The sequence below is a fragment of the Ostrinia nubilalis genome, chromosome 7, assembly GCF_963855985.1.
Source record: "Ostrinia nubilalis chromosome 7, ilOstNubi1.1, whole genome shotgun sequence".
Lineage (NCBI taxonomy): Eukaryota > Metazoa > Arthropoda > Insecta > Lepidoptera > Crambidae > Ostrinia > Ostrinia nubilalis.
This window is the reverse complement of record NC_087094.1, coordinates 4265891-4285612: the sequence shown is the minus strand read 5'-3', so window position 1 is coordinate 4285612 and position 19722 is coordinate 4265891. Positions and strand designations below refer to the sequence as shown.

At 36.4% G+C, this 19722-nt stretch overlaps 3 protein-coding genes across 4 annotated transcripts in view; 1 reads left to right on the top strand and 2 right to left on the bottom strand.

Annotated features, from left to right (window-relative positions):
- Positions 1 to 3201: 3201 nt before the first annotated feature.
- Positions 3202 to 3959, bottom strand: LOC135073553 (copper transport protein ATOX1). Its single transcript, XM_063967726.1, has 2 exons — positions 3799 to 3959; positions 3202 to 3628 (listed from the first exon to the last, which is right to left on the bottom strand). The coding sequence occupies exons 1-2, from the start codon at positions 3805 to 3807 to the stop codon at positions 3419 to 3421; spliced, it is 219 nt and encodes a 72-aa protein (XP_063823796.1). The 5' UTR covers positions 3808 to 3959; the 3' UTR covers positions 3202 to 3418.
- Positions 3960 to 7829: 3870 nt separating this feature from the next.
- The window catches only part of LOC135073114 (THAP domain-containing protein 5-like), a 205032-nt gene continuing 193139 nt past the window's right edge, over positions 7830 to 19722 (bottom strand). Inside the window, exons 3-8 of the mRNA XM_063967156.1 lie at positions 10148 to 10261; positions 9669 to 9913; positions 9401 to 9454; positions 8840 to 8992; positions 8282 to 8368; positions 7830 to 8163 (exon numbers count right to left, since the gene is read on the bottom strand). Coding sequence (XP_063823226.1) covers positions 7988 to 8163; positions 8282 to 8368; positions 8840 to 8992; positions 9401 to 9454; positions 9669 to 9913; positions 10148 to 10248 — 816 coding nt within the window. The 5' untranslated portion in view covers positions 10249 to 10261 and the 3' untranslated portion in view covers positions 7830 to 7987. The remainder of the gene's footprint in view (positions 8164 to 8281; positions 8369 to 8839; positions 8993 to 9400; positions 9455 to 9668; positions 9914 to 10147; positions 10262 to 19722) is intronic.
- Positions 10894 to 18081, top strand: LOC135073103 (tudor domain-containing protein 3-like). Of its 2 annotated transcripts, none has more exons than XM_063967143.1 (7): positions 10894 to 11014; positions 11093 to 11177; positions 11263 to 11653; positions 12098 to 12279; positions 12389 to 13648; positions 14199 to 14313; positions 15382 to 18081. In XM_063967143.1, exons 1-7 carry the CDS (start codon positions 10965 to 10967, stop codon positions 15447 to 15449), a joined length of 2151 nt encoding a protein of 716 aa, XP_063823213.1. In that variant the 5' UTR covers positions 10894 to 10964; the 3' UTR covers positions 15450 to 18081. The 2 variants fall into 2 exon arrangements, with proteins under 2 accessions (XP_063823213.1, XP_063823212.1); XM_063967142.1 differs by having other exon boundaries at positions 15370 to 18081.

Below are 19722 nucleotides of genomic sequence, written 5' to 3'. Positions count from 1 at the left end.
GTCGTAAATAAAATAAAAATAATTAGGACCATAAACTGATATTCATGGTATCATAACTGTAAAAGTGTCAGAATCCGATGTTGAATCCAATGCCAGTTGAAGTGTGAGAAACATAATATCAACCTAGTATAGTTGCCAGTCTCTCATAATCTATGCCAATGAGGGTTTTCGCGATTGAAAAATCCGCCAGATGGCAATACGTAGACGTGAGGTCCAAATGCTGCATGATTGGTTATTTTTGACATGACATTGACAGATATCCACCAATCATGCAGCATTTGGACTTCGCGTCTACGTATTGCCATCTCGCGGATTTTTCAATCGCGAAAACCCTCATTCATAGCACATTAATAATAGACCAAATGAACTTTTATAGATTGTGAAAGAGAAGATAAAGATTTTATTATTTTATTAAAATCTTGCCACGAAGTAGTTTTTCAGTAGAAACCAGGATTGGATAATCGCTACAGGCAAGTATCAGAACATTTTATAAATATTTTTAATCGATTATATCCTTGTGAATCGTTTTAATAAATTGTCATTTTACTTTTTCAATTAAAACTTTTTCAATCCCTAGTCTTGTCAAACTGTCATAATGTCAACAAATTATAAATGTCACGTCAGTTGACTCAATTTCAGTCTTCTGTGCGTTTATTGTATTTTTATTTCAATGAAATAGTGCTAAAGGGTTAGTACTAAAAGTGAAAGCCTTTTTTCAGAAAGAAAACCAATGTGGTGCCCTTATTATTCATAATGTTTGAAAGTTACAAGTCAGTGATACAGAGTTGCCGACATTATAACTCCGTAGTGATACCATACCAAAGAAGAAGTTTTCCTAAACACACACACTTGTGTTATTTTTATATGTGATCAAATAAAAAGGATTAATTCTACTGCTCAAATGGAATAACTTATCCCAAGAGACCGAATATAAAAAAAAACCTCTCCATAGAAATTATCACCATCACGAGGATGTGAATTTTTTTGAGAATTTGATATTGGTCCTGTAAGAAAAGTAGTTGTATTTCAGTAGTAGAATCAACCCTTCTTGTTTCATCAGCAAGAGTAACTATAAAAACGCCCTGTAGGTAGGTATTATTAAGCTGAAGAGTTTTTTTAGTGTCAAAGACTGTCACACAGTGTAACTTAAATTGGCATATTATGATAATGAACATAAAAACTTAAATAAATATTTATGTTAATATTTTTTGTATTTATTTATTTTCCCAAAGCTTCACAGTGACAGCTGAAACAGCAATACTGTTGTAAAACTAAACTTGGAACAAACTGTTACAAATATTTTACAAATTAAAATAAAACCGCATGTTGCTTTACTTTCTCGTATAGGTAATAAATGTAATTAATGGCTAGATTTTTAATGTTACTTTGTTACCCTCAATAGTGAGGAGATCTTATAAAATGGTAACCCTGAATTTCATTGTCATTCAAGTGCTCTTTCTTCGCATAGGCTTCTGTGATTTGGCCAAGGGCCACACACATTGCGATAACATTATGCGACATTGATTTGACAGCAGCGGAGTGAAGTCTTGCGACTATGCAAAATGATACCCTGTAATCGTAGCGCATATAGACATAGACGGGGCGGGGCACATAGCTCGTAGAGCTGATGGCCGCTGGGGCAGGAAAGTTCTTGAGTGGCGACCACGAGCCGAAAGACGTAGCGTGGGCAGGCCTCCCACTAGGTGGACCGACGATCTGGTGAAGGTCGCGGGAGGTGCCTGTATGCGAGCGGTGCAGGATCGGTCTTCGTGGAAATCCTTGGGGGAGGCCTTTGTCCAGCAGTGGACGTCTTTTCGGCTGAAACGAACGAACGAACGATACGTATTACCACTATTTACCAGACATTACTATTTATTGCATACTCGCCGGATTACACGTAGGAGCACGCGCGTTACAGCTTCGGCCTTGCATTATTATAAGATCTTGTTCCGCCCTTTTACGAACTTCCTCCGTGAGGATATCCCCGCCGAATTCTATGATGAACCTATCAAAAGTCATATTCTGCAATGTCAACCCACCACAAGGTGGACCGACGACCTGATAAAGGTAGCGGGAAGGCGCTGGATGCAGGCCGCTACCAACCGTGCGATGTGGAAGTCATTGGGGGAGGCCTATGTTCAGTAGTGGACGTCCTGTGGCTGAAATGATGATGATGATGATGAAATGAATGAAAATGACAAATCTTCGAACGTGTAGGTATAATACCGTGCCAAAGTAATCATATAATTTTGGCACCTTAATAACTATTGCCGTTTTTGTTGTAAAGATCATGCAGCGCTACTTGCGGATATTATTGGAAAGAAAACTATGTGGGCTCTAGATCTGAAGCCGCTTTAACGAACACGAAGTGCTCATACAATGCGGCGTATTTTCTTCCAGTCTTTAGTCAGGACTTTAGTCGAATTAAAACCCCGGTTGAACGTGATATAGCCGCACTAGAATACGATGCTTTTTTGCATAATCGCAAGACTTCGTTCCAGTGTCGACCGAATGTTATCACGATGTATGTGGCCCAGGGGTTACCGTAGTCGCTAAGGTTTGAAACTTCTTGCTTAAAATATTGTAGTCTTTGGCATAGACTACGACGGTAGTCATGGAGATAAGAGTTTGTTATCTCGTGTCAGATGTAAATGGTGAAAAGAAAACTCATGATTCGTGTTATTTTTATGCAATATGTAGGTATTTTATAAAAGTGGAACCCCGAGTGATCTCCAAAACCCATTCTATTATTATATACGATTCGGCTTCGATATCTATAATACAATAGGAGTTTATTTCATGTGTCAGATGACAAGGGTGGAAACAACCTACGATTCATGTTGTTTATTTACGTGCAATATGTGGGCATATTATAAAAGTGGAATGCCGAGTTGTATTTCTAAAACTTGTTCTATTATTTTATACTATTTGGCTGCGACTCGGCGTGACGACAATACAAAACATTTTTCGCGAATCGGTGTTCATACATTCACACAATACATTAGACGCCATGTTGTCATAAACGACATATTATAAAATCGCTGTGATTTAATATTCTTAATCATTAATTTTATGGCAAGTGTCCATCAGGAATCATTGTTCTTACACACAGAATCGTATTATTTCGCTTTCGGGTAGTAATATGTCAAAATTGTTGGTTCTTAGGCGAACAATGTATGGAGAACGAACATTGTCCTTTGTGAGAATGACATAAACATCTAGTTGCCTTTTAAATGATGTACTTATATGATTTATTCCCAGAAAACCCCATCCTTCTGGCCAGTGTGGTCAGTCAGGGTTCTTGTTGTAGAATGAGTGCATATCACAAATACAATTAGATGAATTGTAAATCAATGAAAAATGATGTCATCAAACCTGATTGCCATATCACTGGTATGCTATGCAACTGACAAAAGTATTATTCCTTCCCTACATAAGTAGTTTTCTTTCCTGTTTTCTTGATCACATCCAAGAGATGGTCAGCGCTGAGTGTTGATGTCACTGATACTTTCTGTTCCGGTAGACTTATAGACACATTCTCGACTCCCTGCCCTTTTAGCCTGTTAAGAACTCTTTCCACAGCTCCAGAACAGCCCTCACAGGTCATTTCCACATTAAAGATGTGTGTCTGTAAAATAATAAAATGCGAATAGATAACGATAATCTTGTAGGTAAATGCCGTTAAACTGCACTGCTTTTTTACGTGGCTAAACTGAGATGTGAGTTTTAAGGAGGAAAATACGTGGCTACTTAGTTTTCACTCTGTTTATTACCTAAAGAACAACACCAATTACTTACCGATGACATGATTATTGCTTGTATTTAGTAGAAGTTAAAATTGTAACAGTTTGTGAGAGCTACAAATCTACAATCCGATATAGGTAGGAGGCATAATCTTATCAATTTTATAGAGATTATTGAAATGGTTTACTAGACATTTGGCACTTACAAATGACGTTGAGGTCAATGACTTCTTATGTCATGAATGACTGTAAATACGGCTCGCTGATTGGCTGGTAGGTCTAAAAGACAGTTCATTAAACGTTCCAATTCATTCATCGATAACTTATGAAACGCACGTAAAAACATTTTCATAATAGGTACCTACCGACAAATATTGATAACACATAGCACAACAAAATCGTATTTCTACTTAATTTTTTGTAACTAATTCTCTGTTTGCTTTTTATTTTTTCTGTTGTTGTTTGATAAAAGTTAAATTATTTACATTTCATATCCGTGGCAAGCCGCACACCTGAAAAAAAAATGTGTCTGGCTGTCATTTTATGTCATTGGTTGGTACCACAGATATGGATTAGAGTAGATACAGCAAGTTGCTAGTCAAAGCGTGCCATTCCGATATGTCCAAATGGACATACATGGTCGAGTGATGTTCATGTAATCCGATTACAACAATCGGATATGATGATTTTACGAGGACAGTAGTACGAACACGGTAGAGAGAAGAAATTATTTACGGATTGAGAATTGTAATTAACTGCAACGAGTAACAAATATGTAATTAATTAGAATAAAGTAGCAGTAGAAGAATTATAAAACAAGTTAGATCAGTGATCGCGGAAGACAGAGTGCACTGTATAACGTCGAAATATACAAATCAAGAAGTTAGGTCAGTGATCGCAGTATACACTATTACTAGTCTATGTATACGACGCCCGAGATTTTGTCGTTTAGAAATATCTTCGAAACTAGGTACCTGACTTAGCTTTATGAAAGAAAACGTATTGGCAAAACTACGCATTTTTACATTTATTAAAAATAAAAATCTTGAGTAAAATAGTCTTTATTTTATGAAACTCGGCCGTTTTGTCGGCCGTTTGGTGTAGTGGTTCGAAACGGACTACTATTCCGGAGGTTGCGGGTTCGATTCCCGCACAGTACAAACATTTGTGTGCATGAACATACTTGTTTGTATTGGACTGGGTGTTTTCTATGTATAATATGTATGTATTTACAAAAAAAAAAAGTATTTAAGTATGTTTATATCCGTTGTCTAGTACCCATAGTACAAGCTTTGCTTAGTTTGGGACTAGAAGCGCAGTGTAAAATGTCCAAGGATATTTATTTATTTATGAAACTAGGTCATTTACTTACTAGGATATTTAAAAGTATGGAATTAAGTATGAATTTATTACTAGTAGTACTATTTAACATAATGGAATAACGATCATTACTTTCATAAACATTAGGCACAACAAAAATATTATTTGCAAATTAATAATGTAGAATTGTAGAATAACGTCTACCGCTACAAAATTATTTTAATCCACAGTCAGACTAGCTATAAATTTAACAAAATATCAGTTTTATCGGAATTAATTAATTTTTGAATCGAGTCACACGATATCATTCGATGACTTTGCGAATGCAGTACGATGATACGATTACTTTTACGTTGCGGCAATCACTAAAATTCGCTAAAATGACATTAATGACGTTTAAAAAGTGGCACGCTCGGCTTCATACAATTTTTGACACATGCTGCATCTATCCATATCTGTGGTTGGTACCAAAGAGCATAAAAGAGTAAGAGACGGCACTCCATAGATATTTTTTGAGCTCACGCACACATATGCATTTTAGAGAACGACCCGCAAATCTTTACCAACCGCACAAACTACAGGCGGAGCTACCAACATAATGCCTTATTTTCTGACAGTATTAGTGACGTTCGTAATAACTTATCGATTATCGATACTTTGCTAGGGTTGTAATTGCATATCGATATCTAGTATAGGAACCTTCAATATTTTAATGATTACTATTTTTATTTTATACTATGTGTAAGTAAAACGAAGTTTTGTAACGTAAATTATTTATTTCGAAATAAAATAGGTATATTACAATAAGTATTGAACATGACATAGCAGTTGTAGGCATGAGGAATTATTGAAAATTATAACAAAGTACAGAAATGATAATTTTGTAAACTTTTATTTTCACAACTTTTTCTAAGAAAAAATAGGATTTTTATTTATAAACATCTTTAATTTTCTTATCAGCTGATCGAACCTCAGCCCTAAGATTACTTTTCAATGCTTTGTTGCTGTGCTTTTTTACTTTTGTCAGCAAAATTGTTTTCACTTTTTATGAAGCTGTCATTAATGATTTTACAACTTTTTCTTAGAAAAAGGTAACTTAATATTTTAAACATCTTATCATAAATTTATTTATTATGTTGTTGACATTTAAACCAACTAAAATTACAATTTGTACTCAACATTAAGAAAATGAATTTTCCAACATTTTCCATATATATCTGGTCGGCAATATGGTCATGATAAAATTGTTTAGCTTCATTTACGGTGGTACATAATTGAATTGTTGGATAAACGAGACTTTTTTTATCATGCCACCATTCGCGAAGAGATATATATGCATACAAATCATTGTCAACAGGAGTTTTCACGCTCAAACACTCTTCACAAATTAAACAAGAACTGTTCTGTAATAGTTTGGCAGCTAAATACCCGCTTACATATACTACTGGTTGGTTTTCAAGGCTACACAAATTTTCAATGGGCTGTTCTAAGTTTTCAGGGTCCGGGATAGACAACACAGGATAAAATTCAGTGTCTGTGGAATCTTGAACATTAATTTTTATTTCTGTTGTTTTTAAATTAGTTTTTAAAATGTCTTTATATTCCAGCATATGTTTATTGTTGTCTGCTTCACAATTAGCACTTCTGCTATGAGGCACTTTCAGCCCAGTAACCATGCTTGTTTTAAGCGCTGCAGTAAAGTGCGTGATAGTGGGATTTCTATTGGTTACACTGTGTTGCCTAATGATTCCAAATAAGTTTTCCAGAGAGTCTTGGTTAAACTGTCTAAGGTTCATATATTTAAACCCTTCATTCTTTAACTTTTCCCAAATATCGTTTAAGGATTTGATAGATATTTGATATCCCTTTACGCATTTAACATTTTTTAGTATCGTGTTTTCTGCTGTTATAAATTTTATGGTTTTTAACTTATCAGTATAAAAGGTCCAAGACTCAATGTGATTACTTGATGTGGAAACATTTTCCCGGATCCCTTTCTTTACGTCATTTAAAGATGATGGACCATTTGTACAATCAAATAGTTTATCTAACTGTTCAATCACAAATGCTGTATCATTGCAATCAGAAACTTCTTTCCATGCCATCATTTTTAAAATAGCTGCCACGGTATTACTCAGAGCATGCGCAGCATACTTCACCCTCATCTTAGTTTTTACCCGACTACGGCAAAGCAAAAGGAGGGTTATGAGTTTGACAGGCTATGTATGTATGTATGTATGTATGTATGTATGTTCATGTGTTCCCTCGTAACTTCTAAACTACTTATCAGAATTCGACAAATGACATATCATTAGAAGCGTCTTAATTGTCCGCTGGTTATAGGCTATATGGGGTTTCACAAAATCGAATGTGGCGCCCTCTAGCGGACAAAACATACAGAGTAAAAAAATAAAGTTAAGATAAATATGCCGTGTTTGGTATCATTTGAAAGCGCTTTACTTGTACATTTCGAATATATATATATTACTAGCATTTGCTTGTGACTTTACCTGTATTCATGGGCTGATTGCATATAATTCAGATCTTTTCGTTCATAGCTTCTTTACTACTTATTAGTTCATCAATTTAACTTTTGTTAATACATATTATGCGCCACAAATACACTTTAACACCAAAATAGTACAAATAATAAAAAGTAAAAAAACTAAAACCCAACAACGACAAAAAACGACGCTGAAAAAGTATAAAAGAAGATTTTCAGAATACTGAACTGAACGAAGTTGCCAATGTAGTTGCATAGTAATTTTCATGTTTGGAAAGGCGTAGTCACACGTTACTTAAACCTACGTACCGTAGCACTTTGACAACGTGTGACTGCGGTTTTCCAAACATGAAAATTACTATGCAACTACATTGGCAACTTCGTTCAGTTCAGTATTCTGAAAATCTTGTTTTATACTTTTTCAGCGTCGTTTTTTGAATGTTGGATTTACAATGGTACTATTCAGTTTTTTAATATTTAAAAAATTTCTGTTGTGTTCTTCTGCAACTACCTTCGCTATATTCCTTATTGTTTTTTTTGCATTTTGTAACTGTCGCCAAAGCCTCTTCTCTTTAATTGTAAATGTTGATGAAGTGTCTGTAATAAAAACATTTCCATTAGTAAAAAAAACAACATTAAAGCAAATTGAATTGAATATTGGTTAATTAATCAGCAATTTTACTTAGTTTTTTAAATTAGGTATGTTTTATCTTACCTTTCATTTCAATGTTTTTCTTAGGTCTTTTATAACTGTGGACTAATATTTCTGCCTGTGCATCTTGATGGCAAATGTTTTTATCATCTGAAATATTATAAATATGCAAATTAGTTTAAAATTTATTTTGTTGTTTTATGAAACATATTATTTCCAAATCAATCAATCATTATCAAGTTTTAAAAAAATGCAAAGACAGGATAATGATAGCTCTTCTCATAAAATATGAAGCGTGGGCCCACCTTCAATAACAATGACATAATATTAAATTAAAGGCATTTAGAGGTTTTAATGTTCTGCATTCTGGATGCGGTCTGCGGGTATGTCAAGACAATCTGTAAGTGGTCGTGATAAGGCAATCAGTCACGTGTGCTTTGCGTTCTTTGTTCGTATCCGCACGGTCAAATCGCATTAATATAAAATGTACAGAAACCTAGAATGTTGTACATATAAGTTCATTTTGACCTGACTGCAGACTGCAGAACGCATCCAGGGTGGCATTCTTTAGTTTGAGGGAAGGCATATTTTAGAAGGTAAATAATTAGTTTGTACACTTACCATGAGTAATGGGTTTATAGGTCATATGTTCTGGTGCATTGGAAGTAGAAGGAAGAGGTTCAAAAGTTGTTTTCGCAGAAATACCAGAATCTGGTATATCCACAGCTCCCAAACATGTTGAATTTAGTTGTTTGGTTGTAGTTGTAAGGGGAACTGAAAGCAGATAATGAAATGTGAATTGGGTAATAAAATGTCATGTTCTTACCCAACTTTAGGGTACAATCAGTCTAGTACATGTCTTGCTCACATTAAAAATTACTAGCTTATAAATATTATTAAACTAGCTGACCTGGCTAATTAATGTAGATTGCCTAAAATTTTTCAAATTGGTCCGGTACTTTTTTTGAAGAATTTGTATTACACAAATTACTAAAGTCCCTCTAACTCAACACACATTCTAAGCTAAATTGTGTTACGAGTGGGTTTACTACAATATTCAAGCTGTGGGGTTCTAACCCGCACTTTAGGCTATCTTGGCTCGAGTTACGGAGCCGATCAAATACAAACAAACAATTAAATATTTCCTTTTTATATTATTAGTATAATTTTAGATAAACATACCTCGTTCAACTGGATTTGACTTCTTTGGAATGCAAAATGAATGATCATAAAGAACTGTAACAAAGTATAGATATAATTAATAATTGAAATTATATATTATTTATTGATAAGCATACAACACATGTTTGTGGTTACAAAGAAAGAACCTTGTTAAATTGCATTCGGTTGGTTTGTTTTGGAAACCAAAGAAAATTAATTAAGACATCTAAAGAAACATTGATAGATAGTAAATTAAATTTAAAAAAAATAATTGAAGTCATCATCATACCTGTCTTGAGGTTTTCTTTATTGGAGTCTTTTACATGAAGAGGAAACTCTGTCAAAACTTCATCTGGCAAGATGGGATTGCTCAATTCCAGTGTTGGAATAGCTGAGTTCTTCAGCCGAGTTCCTTTGGCATTGAAGGATTCAGGAGTGAAGTGCCCACCACAAACAAACTTCAGTTGGTGTAACTTTTCAATAGGTACATATGCTAAGTCTTCTAAGCCAGCATTTTTAACCCACATTCGACAACTGAAATAAGAAATACCTATTAGAAAAGAAAAAGAATAACAAACTGAAATTTATTCATCAACTAATTTCTTTTAGTATTGTTATGCAATTCATTTGCAGAGTACGAAACAAAATACTGAAATTAAAAATTGGTTATGGTTATTTACTGTATGATTAAAAATATTAATACCAGCCTTTAAGTTTACACAATCAGTAAAATTATCTTGTAATAAATGAGTGTTATTAGAAACTCACCGGTCAGAATCCAGAGGAAACCTACTCAAAAGTAAGGGTGATCCACCACGACTTCGCCTCTTATTACAAATAACGCACTTCTTGTTGTTTCTACTCTCCATTATCAGTAGAAGCCTAAAATGAAATAGGTATTAATTAAACAAAGCCTATAATTTCTCTCCAACCAGTGTCAATGCCCTGGTTCATGCATTTACCAGTTTTGAAAGTACATTTACATTTTCATCACATAGGGTTGTTTTTAATGAAAAATAGATTTGTAATAGATGTAATATTTCAAGTAAGTAGATAACATACCCATTAAACAGAAAAGTAAATAAGAGTTTAAACTTCTGTAGAAGTTGAAACACAGCTTATTTAAAAGAGTCTCTATCTCACAAAAAACATAACACTGAACAGCAAACTTTATCACGCCCGATACGGAGGAACTTAATCAACTCAACGTAAACGACAGAAAAGTTTATTTACAGTAATATTGCACCAAATCTGAGAAAATAACTTCACACGAATCAATTCGCCGGTTAAAAACTCAAACTCAATTGACAGACATTTTTTTTCATTTGTCAAACTAACAATACTACCAACATAAGGACACTAACAATTATTTTTAGTATGGTGGTATTGATCCGCGGGTTCCCCTGCTATAGTGAAATCAATCCAAAATGCACTTTATTGCTTAAGGGATAAGGTTGTATATCAATTGCTACATATAGAGACTAGTTTTTGTATGAGAAGTGTCTACCCACTGGTTGGTACCGTATGTCTGGGAATTTTATTATTTTTGTAACATTAATATTTAGTGAAGTCATGGTGTAATATTATGTTAAATGACAATATGTCACTCCAGGAAGATCTTAAGGAGTTGGGCTGGTAATTATATGCAATATATTTTGTTTATTGTTGATAATTTGCCTCCATTAACAACTAAACATTGCGTGGTTCTTCCAGGCACTTGAGCCAAGAAGGCATCGATGCTGTTAGCGAAAATGGACAAATAGTGGATGTAAATGTTTTAAGTAAGCGAGCTTTAGATGTAAGTAAGACGTCGAGTTGTGCTATGTTGTCTTTGCGCGTTCGCAACCCAACACAATAATTTGATGGCCATTCTCTCTTTTCAGTTCGATATAAGGGATATAGGAGACGGTTCTTTCCCCGAGGACTTTACCAAAGATCCCTCAAAACTCGAGAAACCTATAGTAGTCCAGATTCAAAAAATCCGGAATGTATCTGCTCCGAAAGCTAACGAGGAGTCTACTTCGGCGCCTCGAATGTTGAAGTTGATATTGCACGATGGGAAGTCGACGTGTACCGGGCTGGAGATCCTTCCCATCTCCAGCCTCAGCATCAACACTCCGCCGGGGACCAAGCTGCTGCTCAACAACGAAGGGCTGGAGACGTGCCATGGCGTCGTCTGGCTGACACCTAGTGTCATCACTGTGTTGGGTGGGAAAGTCTCCCACATGATAGAGAAATGGGAATTGAATCGTAGTCTTGCCAAGCACACTAGAGGTGAGTTACAGCTGTGTACCTATTTATGATTTCATAGATTCCAATTATTATTACAGCTTTAAATTCCACAAATACACAATTTTGTTCAATTAATGTAAGTGTTTCTCTAGATCAGTGGTTCTTAACCTTTAAGTCATGAGAGTCAGGGACCACCTCATAATCGGTCACCACCAGTTTGACTGCAAAAATGAGTTAAAAATGGTTTTGACCAAGGTGTGCAAGTGCACTTCGTGGACCACTTGGAATGCTTCCAGGGACCACCAGTGGTCCGCGGACCACTGGTTAAGAACCACTGCTCTAGATGTGGCCCCACTTGGGTAAAAGATTCCAATAAGAAAGTTTAATGTTGTGCAATGTTTTTTATGAGTTCCAGTTGATTATTTTTTGGTGTATAAAGTATTGTTGTTTGCGTTTATTGTTTAATTAATGTAAAATTTATTGAAGGTGGTATAGGAGCGGATGGTGGTCCACCACCATGGATTCCATTTGGCCAGCGTCTTGAGGCGCTTAGTGTAGAAAAACAATTTAAAAGCCTACAAGAGGCTACCAAGCAGGACAATGCAGAGTTTGAGGCCCAAAGGAAAGGTGCCATTGCTGAGGCACAGAGATTATCAGGAGTTAAGAAGGTAGTTTTAAATCTTATTATGTTAAAGATAAGTTATAATTTACATCAAGTTATTTAGTGTTGTAAGATATTGGCTGGCAAAGTTTGTTTATTGTTAATGTATATTTCAGGTATTTGGAGGTGGCACAAAACCACTACTGGATGCCAATGTCCAGAAAATTGTTGATGCTGGATTCTCAGAGGAACAAGCTGAAAATGCACTCAAATATACTAAGAACAATGTAGAGAGAGCTTTGAAAATGTTGCAAAAAAGAGACCATTCGGAAAATAGGAACAAAGAAAAACAACAGAAGGAACCTGAGCAGCCCAAACGTAAGGGCAGGAATAAGGATCCGAATGATGATGAAGGCATCCCAGTGAAACCGTCTGGTAAAGTGTCATTGTTTGACTTTCTGGAAGATAAATTGCCTAACGTGCCAGAAAAAGACAAAAACCGCTCATATCCATCAAACTCTGAAGATAGAGGGGGAAATTACGGGAACCGTGACAGACATGGCAAAGGTAACTCTCGCGGCCAGAGCTCACGTTACGATAATCCCAACAGAAGAAATGAGAATAGGGGACATTATAATGATAATCACCATAACTCACATAGGGAGGATAGAAAGTATCAAACTCAAAACGAGAAACCTCCTAGATTCCAGAAGAAACTGGAGGAGAAGAATAAGCAACAACAGCAGCAGCAGCAGCAACATCAGTTCCAACAACAGCAGCAGCAACAACAACATCAACAGCAACAACAACAACACCATCAGCAACAGCAACAGCAACAACATCATCAGCAACAACAACAGCAGCAGCAGCAACAGCAGCAGGCAATCAATTTGCAGAACCTGAACTTGCAATACAACCTCCACATGAGAACCGAGAGGAATCTGGCCGAGAAAATGCAGCAACCTCAAAACTACCGCGGCAACCCCAACATGGAGAGCTTAGTCGAAGCGACGGCGAACATGAACCTGATGCCCAACCAGGGCCGGCCGGAGGAGAACCAGCGGAATTACCAGCCGCACCCGGACTACCAAAAGTCGTACGTGCCGAATCAGAACATGCAGGAGATCCCGCCGTTCCGTCGCAACAACGACAACGGGGGAAAATTCCAGGAGCAGTACCAGCGTCGGCAGCAGCCGCCGAACGGGTTCATCGACCCGCAGCAGGGCGTGTACGGGGTCAATTACCTGGGCGGGGGCTACGGGCGCCAGTACTACGGGGCCCGCCAGCCCGCCGCGCCCGGGCCCTTCCTGCCGGGGTCGCTGCTCGGCTTCCAGAATGCGGCCGTCAACGAGCAGGCGCGCGCCATGCTCGAGGCTTCGGACTGCAACTGGAAGGTTGGCGATCGCTGCCTCGCGCTCTACTGGGAGGATAATAATGTGAGTATTCATCTTTAATATATTTTAGCAGGTGTGGCCAACCGATCGCGTTTAGTTACTCTATGCACCACTCACAAAATACAAATAATGTGGTACATAGCGGCACTTTTTCGTAGTGGTGCATAGTAGAACTGGTACATCGCGGAACTAACCGACGACCGCAGCTGTTGTCCTGTCAATCGTGGCAAAGCAAAATTTATTACATAAACTGTACACGCAATTTTAAGAAGTATCAAAGCGATATACCAACATTGCTCAGGGTCTCGACACTACAGTGAATAGTAGATTTTGGGTCTAATCAAATTAGCAACCCCTGCTCTATAAATTTTAATGAAAATTATTGAATGAATGAATTTCATTTTAAGATAAGAGGTGTCCACCTTTAATGTTAGTAACTTATGTTACAAATGCAAAAAAAAAAACAATAATAAAGTGTAAAATAGCATAGCGGGTAATAGCAATAATAATCACGCTTGCACAACGTTCATATTGTATCTGGTCTGATGTAATGTGAGTGAAGAATTAATGTTGTATTTTTCTTTGATTCCAGTTTTACGAGGCCGAAGTGACGGGTGTGTCGGCGAATACAGTAGTAGTTAAATTTTGTGCATACGGTAATCACGAGGAAGTTTTGAAATCAAACTGCCTACCTTTCCCCCTTCCTGGTGAGTTTCTAGAGTATAATGTATAAAAAGGGTTGATTGTACTACTTAAAAATACAACTAATTTAACTAAAGGAAATCTAAAAAAAAATCGAGTACATACAGACTGGATTGCTGATGATAATTATTTGTATGGAAAGGTAATTAAATTTTTATTTGAACGGAAAGTGGTTTCACTTGAGCAGTACAATCAATCCTTTTTGTTTGATCAAGTATAAAATTAACATCATGCATAACATAATAACAAAAATAACATACACAAAATAAAATAACGACCTGTACATAACTCATTCATTACATTAGTTTCTGTAGGTTAAGTCAGTCAGTGCCTGTTGTATGGGAGCGGCGGGAGGGTGTTTTTGAAACGTTAAACGCTAGCGAAACTAGATCTCCTTCAGATTATTATGCTATGTTATCCTACTTCCTACTAATATTATAAATGCGAAAGTATATTGTATGGATGTCTGGGTGTTTGTTACTCTTTCACGCAAAAACTACTGAACGGATTTTGATGAAACTTTAAAATATTATTGTTTATAACCCAGAATAATATTTATGACGATCGTGACAAACTAAATTCGTCGGCCGTTAGTGTAGTGGTTCATAACGGACTACTATGCCGAGAGGTCCCGGGTTCTATTCCCGGCCGGGCAGAAATTGAAATGATGAATTTTAATTTCTGTGACGGGTCTGGGTGTTTTTCATGTATAATATGTATTTATTTACAAAAAAAGTATTTAAGTATGTTTATATCCGTTGTCTAGTACCCATAGTACAAGCTTTGCTTAGTTTGGGGCTAGCGGCGTATAGTGTAAAATGTCCAGGGATATTTATTATTATTTATAACGATCTGTGACAAATTTTGTTTGTCACGTTTTGTGTATCACGCGGGTGAAGCCGCGGGCAAAAGCTAGTGTCATAATATTATGTCAGTGTCACCCCTCCCATACCTCAGGCACAAACTGAGTTGAGCATTATAATAAACGACCTTTATAATAAGGACTAAAATCATTAGCGGAACACTGAACAAAGGTGATTGATACACGAACACAACTTCAGAAATGGTTCCAGGGATCGGCAGCAACGGGCTGGGTTACCTGGCGCGCGGCGCCGGCGTGTTCGCGGGGCGTCGGCCCTAGTGCTGCGCCGCGGCGCCGGCCCGCGCCGCCGCCAGCTGACGCCCCGCGCCCGCCACACGCCCCGACCACGCCCCGACCTACTAAAGCCTGCTCCGTGAGCACGTAGAATCCCGTCCAATGACCCCAAGCTACCCATCCTTATCGCTCGCGCGTAATTATATTGCTGTCGCGACTGTGCGACGGGCGCCCGCAGTGAGTGTGCGAGCGCGACAGCAACATAATTACGCGCGAGCGATAAGGTTGGGTAGCTTGGGGTCATTGGACAAAATTCTACGTGCTCACGGACCAGGCTTTACCATCACTTCGACCACGATCCGGACGGGCTCTAGCATCCGGCCCTCGGCACCTGTGTGTATTTGTGTTGTGACGCGTTCTACTGTCTCGTCGCCGACGAGTTCGGCTACTCGTTTGTACCGTGTCCGTATTCTTCGTGCCCGTCGTCGCCGGTCGAGTGCTGGTGTGAGTACAGTACGGTACAGGTTTGCAAAGAATCCGGAGACTGCGTTAGTGAGTAGCCTTGTTCGTATACGGTCCGTGAATGTAGTGTAATATTGTGTTACACCTTCACGGCGAGTACGTACTACGAGACGTCGTGTGGCTTTCCTATATCGATGATGTGATTATTTAGCATATGGACATTTTTGCGGAATATTTTGTGTATATTTAATTTTGGTGATTTGTATTGTTCCTCAGGCCACTATACAGGTGCGTATCATCTGTTCCTGATGAAGTGACGTAATCTTATGTCCGATACAGAAGGACCTTATTTGTTTGATAATAAATACCTAATTAATACGAAAGAACTTTTTTGCTAAAAAAGGAAAGCCACTCGTCGAAGTAAGAATAGCAACACGCAATGTGCATCACAAGTCCGACTGCTAAGCGTTCGAGGCCTATTGTATATGATAACTTTTGTGTAATTATTTGAAACGCCTCGGAGAGTATAATAGTTCCGATCGCGAAGTGAACATGAACTGTTTTTAATGGTAAATGTCCTAGCGAGTGCCGAAAGTTAAAATGTTAGGTTTCATATTTTCAATCTTGGATTGAGCGAACTTTGTCATGCAGAGAGGTTTTGGTTTATGAAAATTAGCTTTTCATTCAAACTAATTAATGAATATCAATTAAAATGACTAACAAAAGCCATAAAACCTCGATATTTGATGAAAAATAGCATTTTAATTGTGATAAGTAGGCGCAAGCAAGTGCGGGCGCCACAGCGCTGCTCCGTTATCCTGTTGTAAGTTAGTTAAGCCTAATTAGATTATGAATTTTTGCAAGGAGATCTATTTGTGTTACTGCCACAAAATTGATATCAGATTTTTGTTTATTTTGTTATTGTAAAAATGAGCACTTAAACATTCACCTGATTAAACTCATCGTTCTTTTAGTATCAATATTTATTATGTTATGTCTATGGTTGATTTCGTAGATCATCTGTTTTATGGTTGTAAGATAACTTATGAATATTCGGGCGTTAGCTTGTTTTATTTATACTATAAAAATATACACACATTAGAAATAGTAATCAATTAGATACAGGAACTATAATAAATGTTGTGAATTGCACAGACATCGTCTTCTGAGCTACATAAAGAAATGCTGTGACAATATTTGCCAAATATTGCGCCATACTTGGTTGGTACATACAAAGCGAGCCCGATGCCGAATGAGTCCGCTGGCCGAATGTTCCTGAAGCCTCGCTGGCCGCTTGGCCACAGTCAAAGCATTCTTAATGTTTCAATTCTAGGGAAATTTATTATAAAAGTTGTATCTCATCAACGGATAGAATTAATTTATTGTCTATATAACCCGAACCGATTAGCGAATAGCATGTAATAAGTGTATTTTGTTGTATTTTTAGCGAAAACTTGTAATATATTGATTATATTTTCAGTTTTATATTGAAATATTGTTTGCAAATATCTGTTTTTACTACTGCTGTGTAATTATTATTGAGATATTATAAATGTCTAAACTCGAAATCGATGAACGTGTTTTAAACTACTAAGTGTCTATAAAGATGTCTACGTTTAATACTTACCGATGGATAATATAATATAGATAATTGTTTCTTAAGACGCATTCTCTACTTGTAAGTTATTGTTGTTTTCCTAGCTAGACACAAGGTACATAATTTTAATCAATAATCACGTGCTATTTTGTAGACTATTTTATGAAAAATGATTGTATATGATAGCCTATGTTCGACAATAAAACATTGATAAGTTATATGTTTGCACCAGGAAATGTATTCTATCTGCTTTGATCTTAAGAGTTAATTATTGAGTCAGCTGATACTTTGCGAGATTACTATTTTACGAGAATTTGTGCAATACTATAAATCTTAATGGATTTGTTTATATCTTCGCGCCACCTGGTGAATCTTAGCGATTATTATAATTAGTGACTTGTATTCCAGACAAGTAGTGAATGCGACACTCTAGTATAAGGCAGCTGTAACAGGACTTTGTTGTCGAACCAAAGCTCAATTCCAATATCACTTAGTACATAATCAACAATCAACATTGCATTGCTCACCACTAACGGGAAACATTCGATATGTTTATACAGATTTTGTTGATTTGAAATAACCATTTATTAACAAAAAGCTAATAAAAAAATTGTATTACTTTCGGTTTTTATTTTCAAAATTTTAAAATCCTTGAGACTCAGGATTTCATCACCTGTTATTTATATTTCTCTTTATTTTTACTTTTTATCCATCATCGTGTGCACAATAGTTGCTTTTCTTTATCTGCTGGACAGATTTTGATAATTAAAGACGTAGACGAAAGCTTTGATTTATTTGTAACTATAGACCATCTTAATTTATGGGATGGGATAGAAAACGGTAGGACCAGATAACCTTTTACACAAATATTTATAAGCTGGTTGTTATATTTTTTCCCAAACAAGGCAATAGCAAAATCTTACTTGGGTATTTGAAATATTCTGTCTCAAGAAAGTATCTTAAGTAGGTATAGAATTCACTTTTGGCTTTATATTGATGAGGAAATTAACGTTATTTATGTTGAAATTTTAATGTAAGGAGGTACTAAGGGGCCATATATTACGTTACGTCATTCTAAATTAGGGGGGGGGGTTGGTCTGCGGATGACGGTAAATGATAGATAGGGGGGGGGGGGGGGGGGGGGGGTGTTTCGAAATTGACGTCATTCTTATTTATTTATTTATAGTTTATTGTTCACGTACAAAAAGATTATTTCTAAAAAGAAATTTCTTCCAGCACACCTAGTAAGTGAGACTACAAATGTGAGAGGCGGCTAAGGCGCGTACAATACTAAAATAACTCATAATAAACATACATAATAATGCAACATAGATGTACACAAATACAGTAATAACTACAGATAAAATACTCTAACAATAATATTACATATAATACTAGCTGCCCGCCCCGGCTTCGCCCGTGGTACTTACATGTATTATACATATAAACCTTCCTTAAGAATCACTCTATCTATTAAAAAAAACCGCATCAAAATCCGTTGCGTAGTTTTAAAGATCTAAGCATACATAGGGATAGACAGCGAAAGCGACTTTGTTTTATACTATAGGGGAGAGTTTGGTATATTGTACCGCCGGGTAAATTGTACCACCCTCATATTTCGTAAAGTATTTATTGAATGTCTGTAATTGCAACACTCAGCGATACACAACTAAATTCAATTAATATCGGCCATGTGGTTTTTGCCGTGACAACAAACACGTGTGTTTTATTTTGAAAAGTATTTTTTCATTGTTTTCAAGTAACTTTTGAAAATACATGTTTAGTTTGTAATTTTGTTAAATTTAATCACAGGGTGTTTCTTATATATTATTTAGAAGCGTAAATTAGTGTGGATTACAATTATTTGAAACATTTTTCGGTATTTATAAGCTATATTTTTTACCAATTTTTTAAAAGCACTATCACCTAGTTGGCTAAATTGTACCACATCAAGTTGTATGGAACTTTACCAAAGGATTTTGAATTTTTTTTTAGTAAATCATATTTTGAAGTTATAATAGCTTAGTTATGTTTGACTAACAATAAATGAAAGCAAAAGACTGGCAAAGTAGATTAGGTACAAGTGTGCGTTACGATAATTGGAATTACAAAACTTGTACTCAAAATCGTGATAACGTGTAAAACAATATCGATTGTCTATGTTATTAACTACTGTTCCTTTTCGTTTCCTAATTTGTTAAGAATGTATCGTATAATATTTTGCCATAGTTTTTTTATAGGCTTGAAATTTATTGAAAT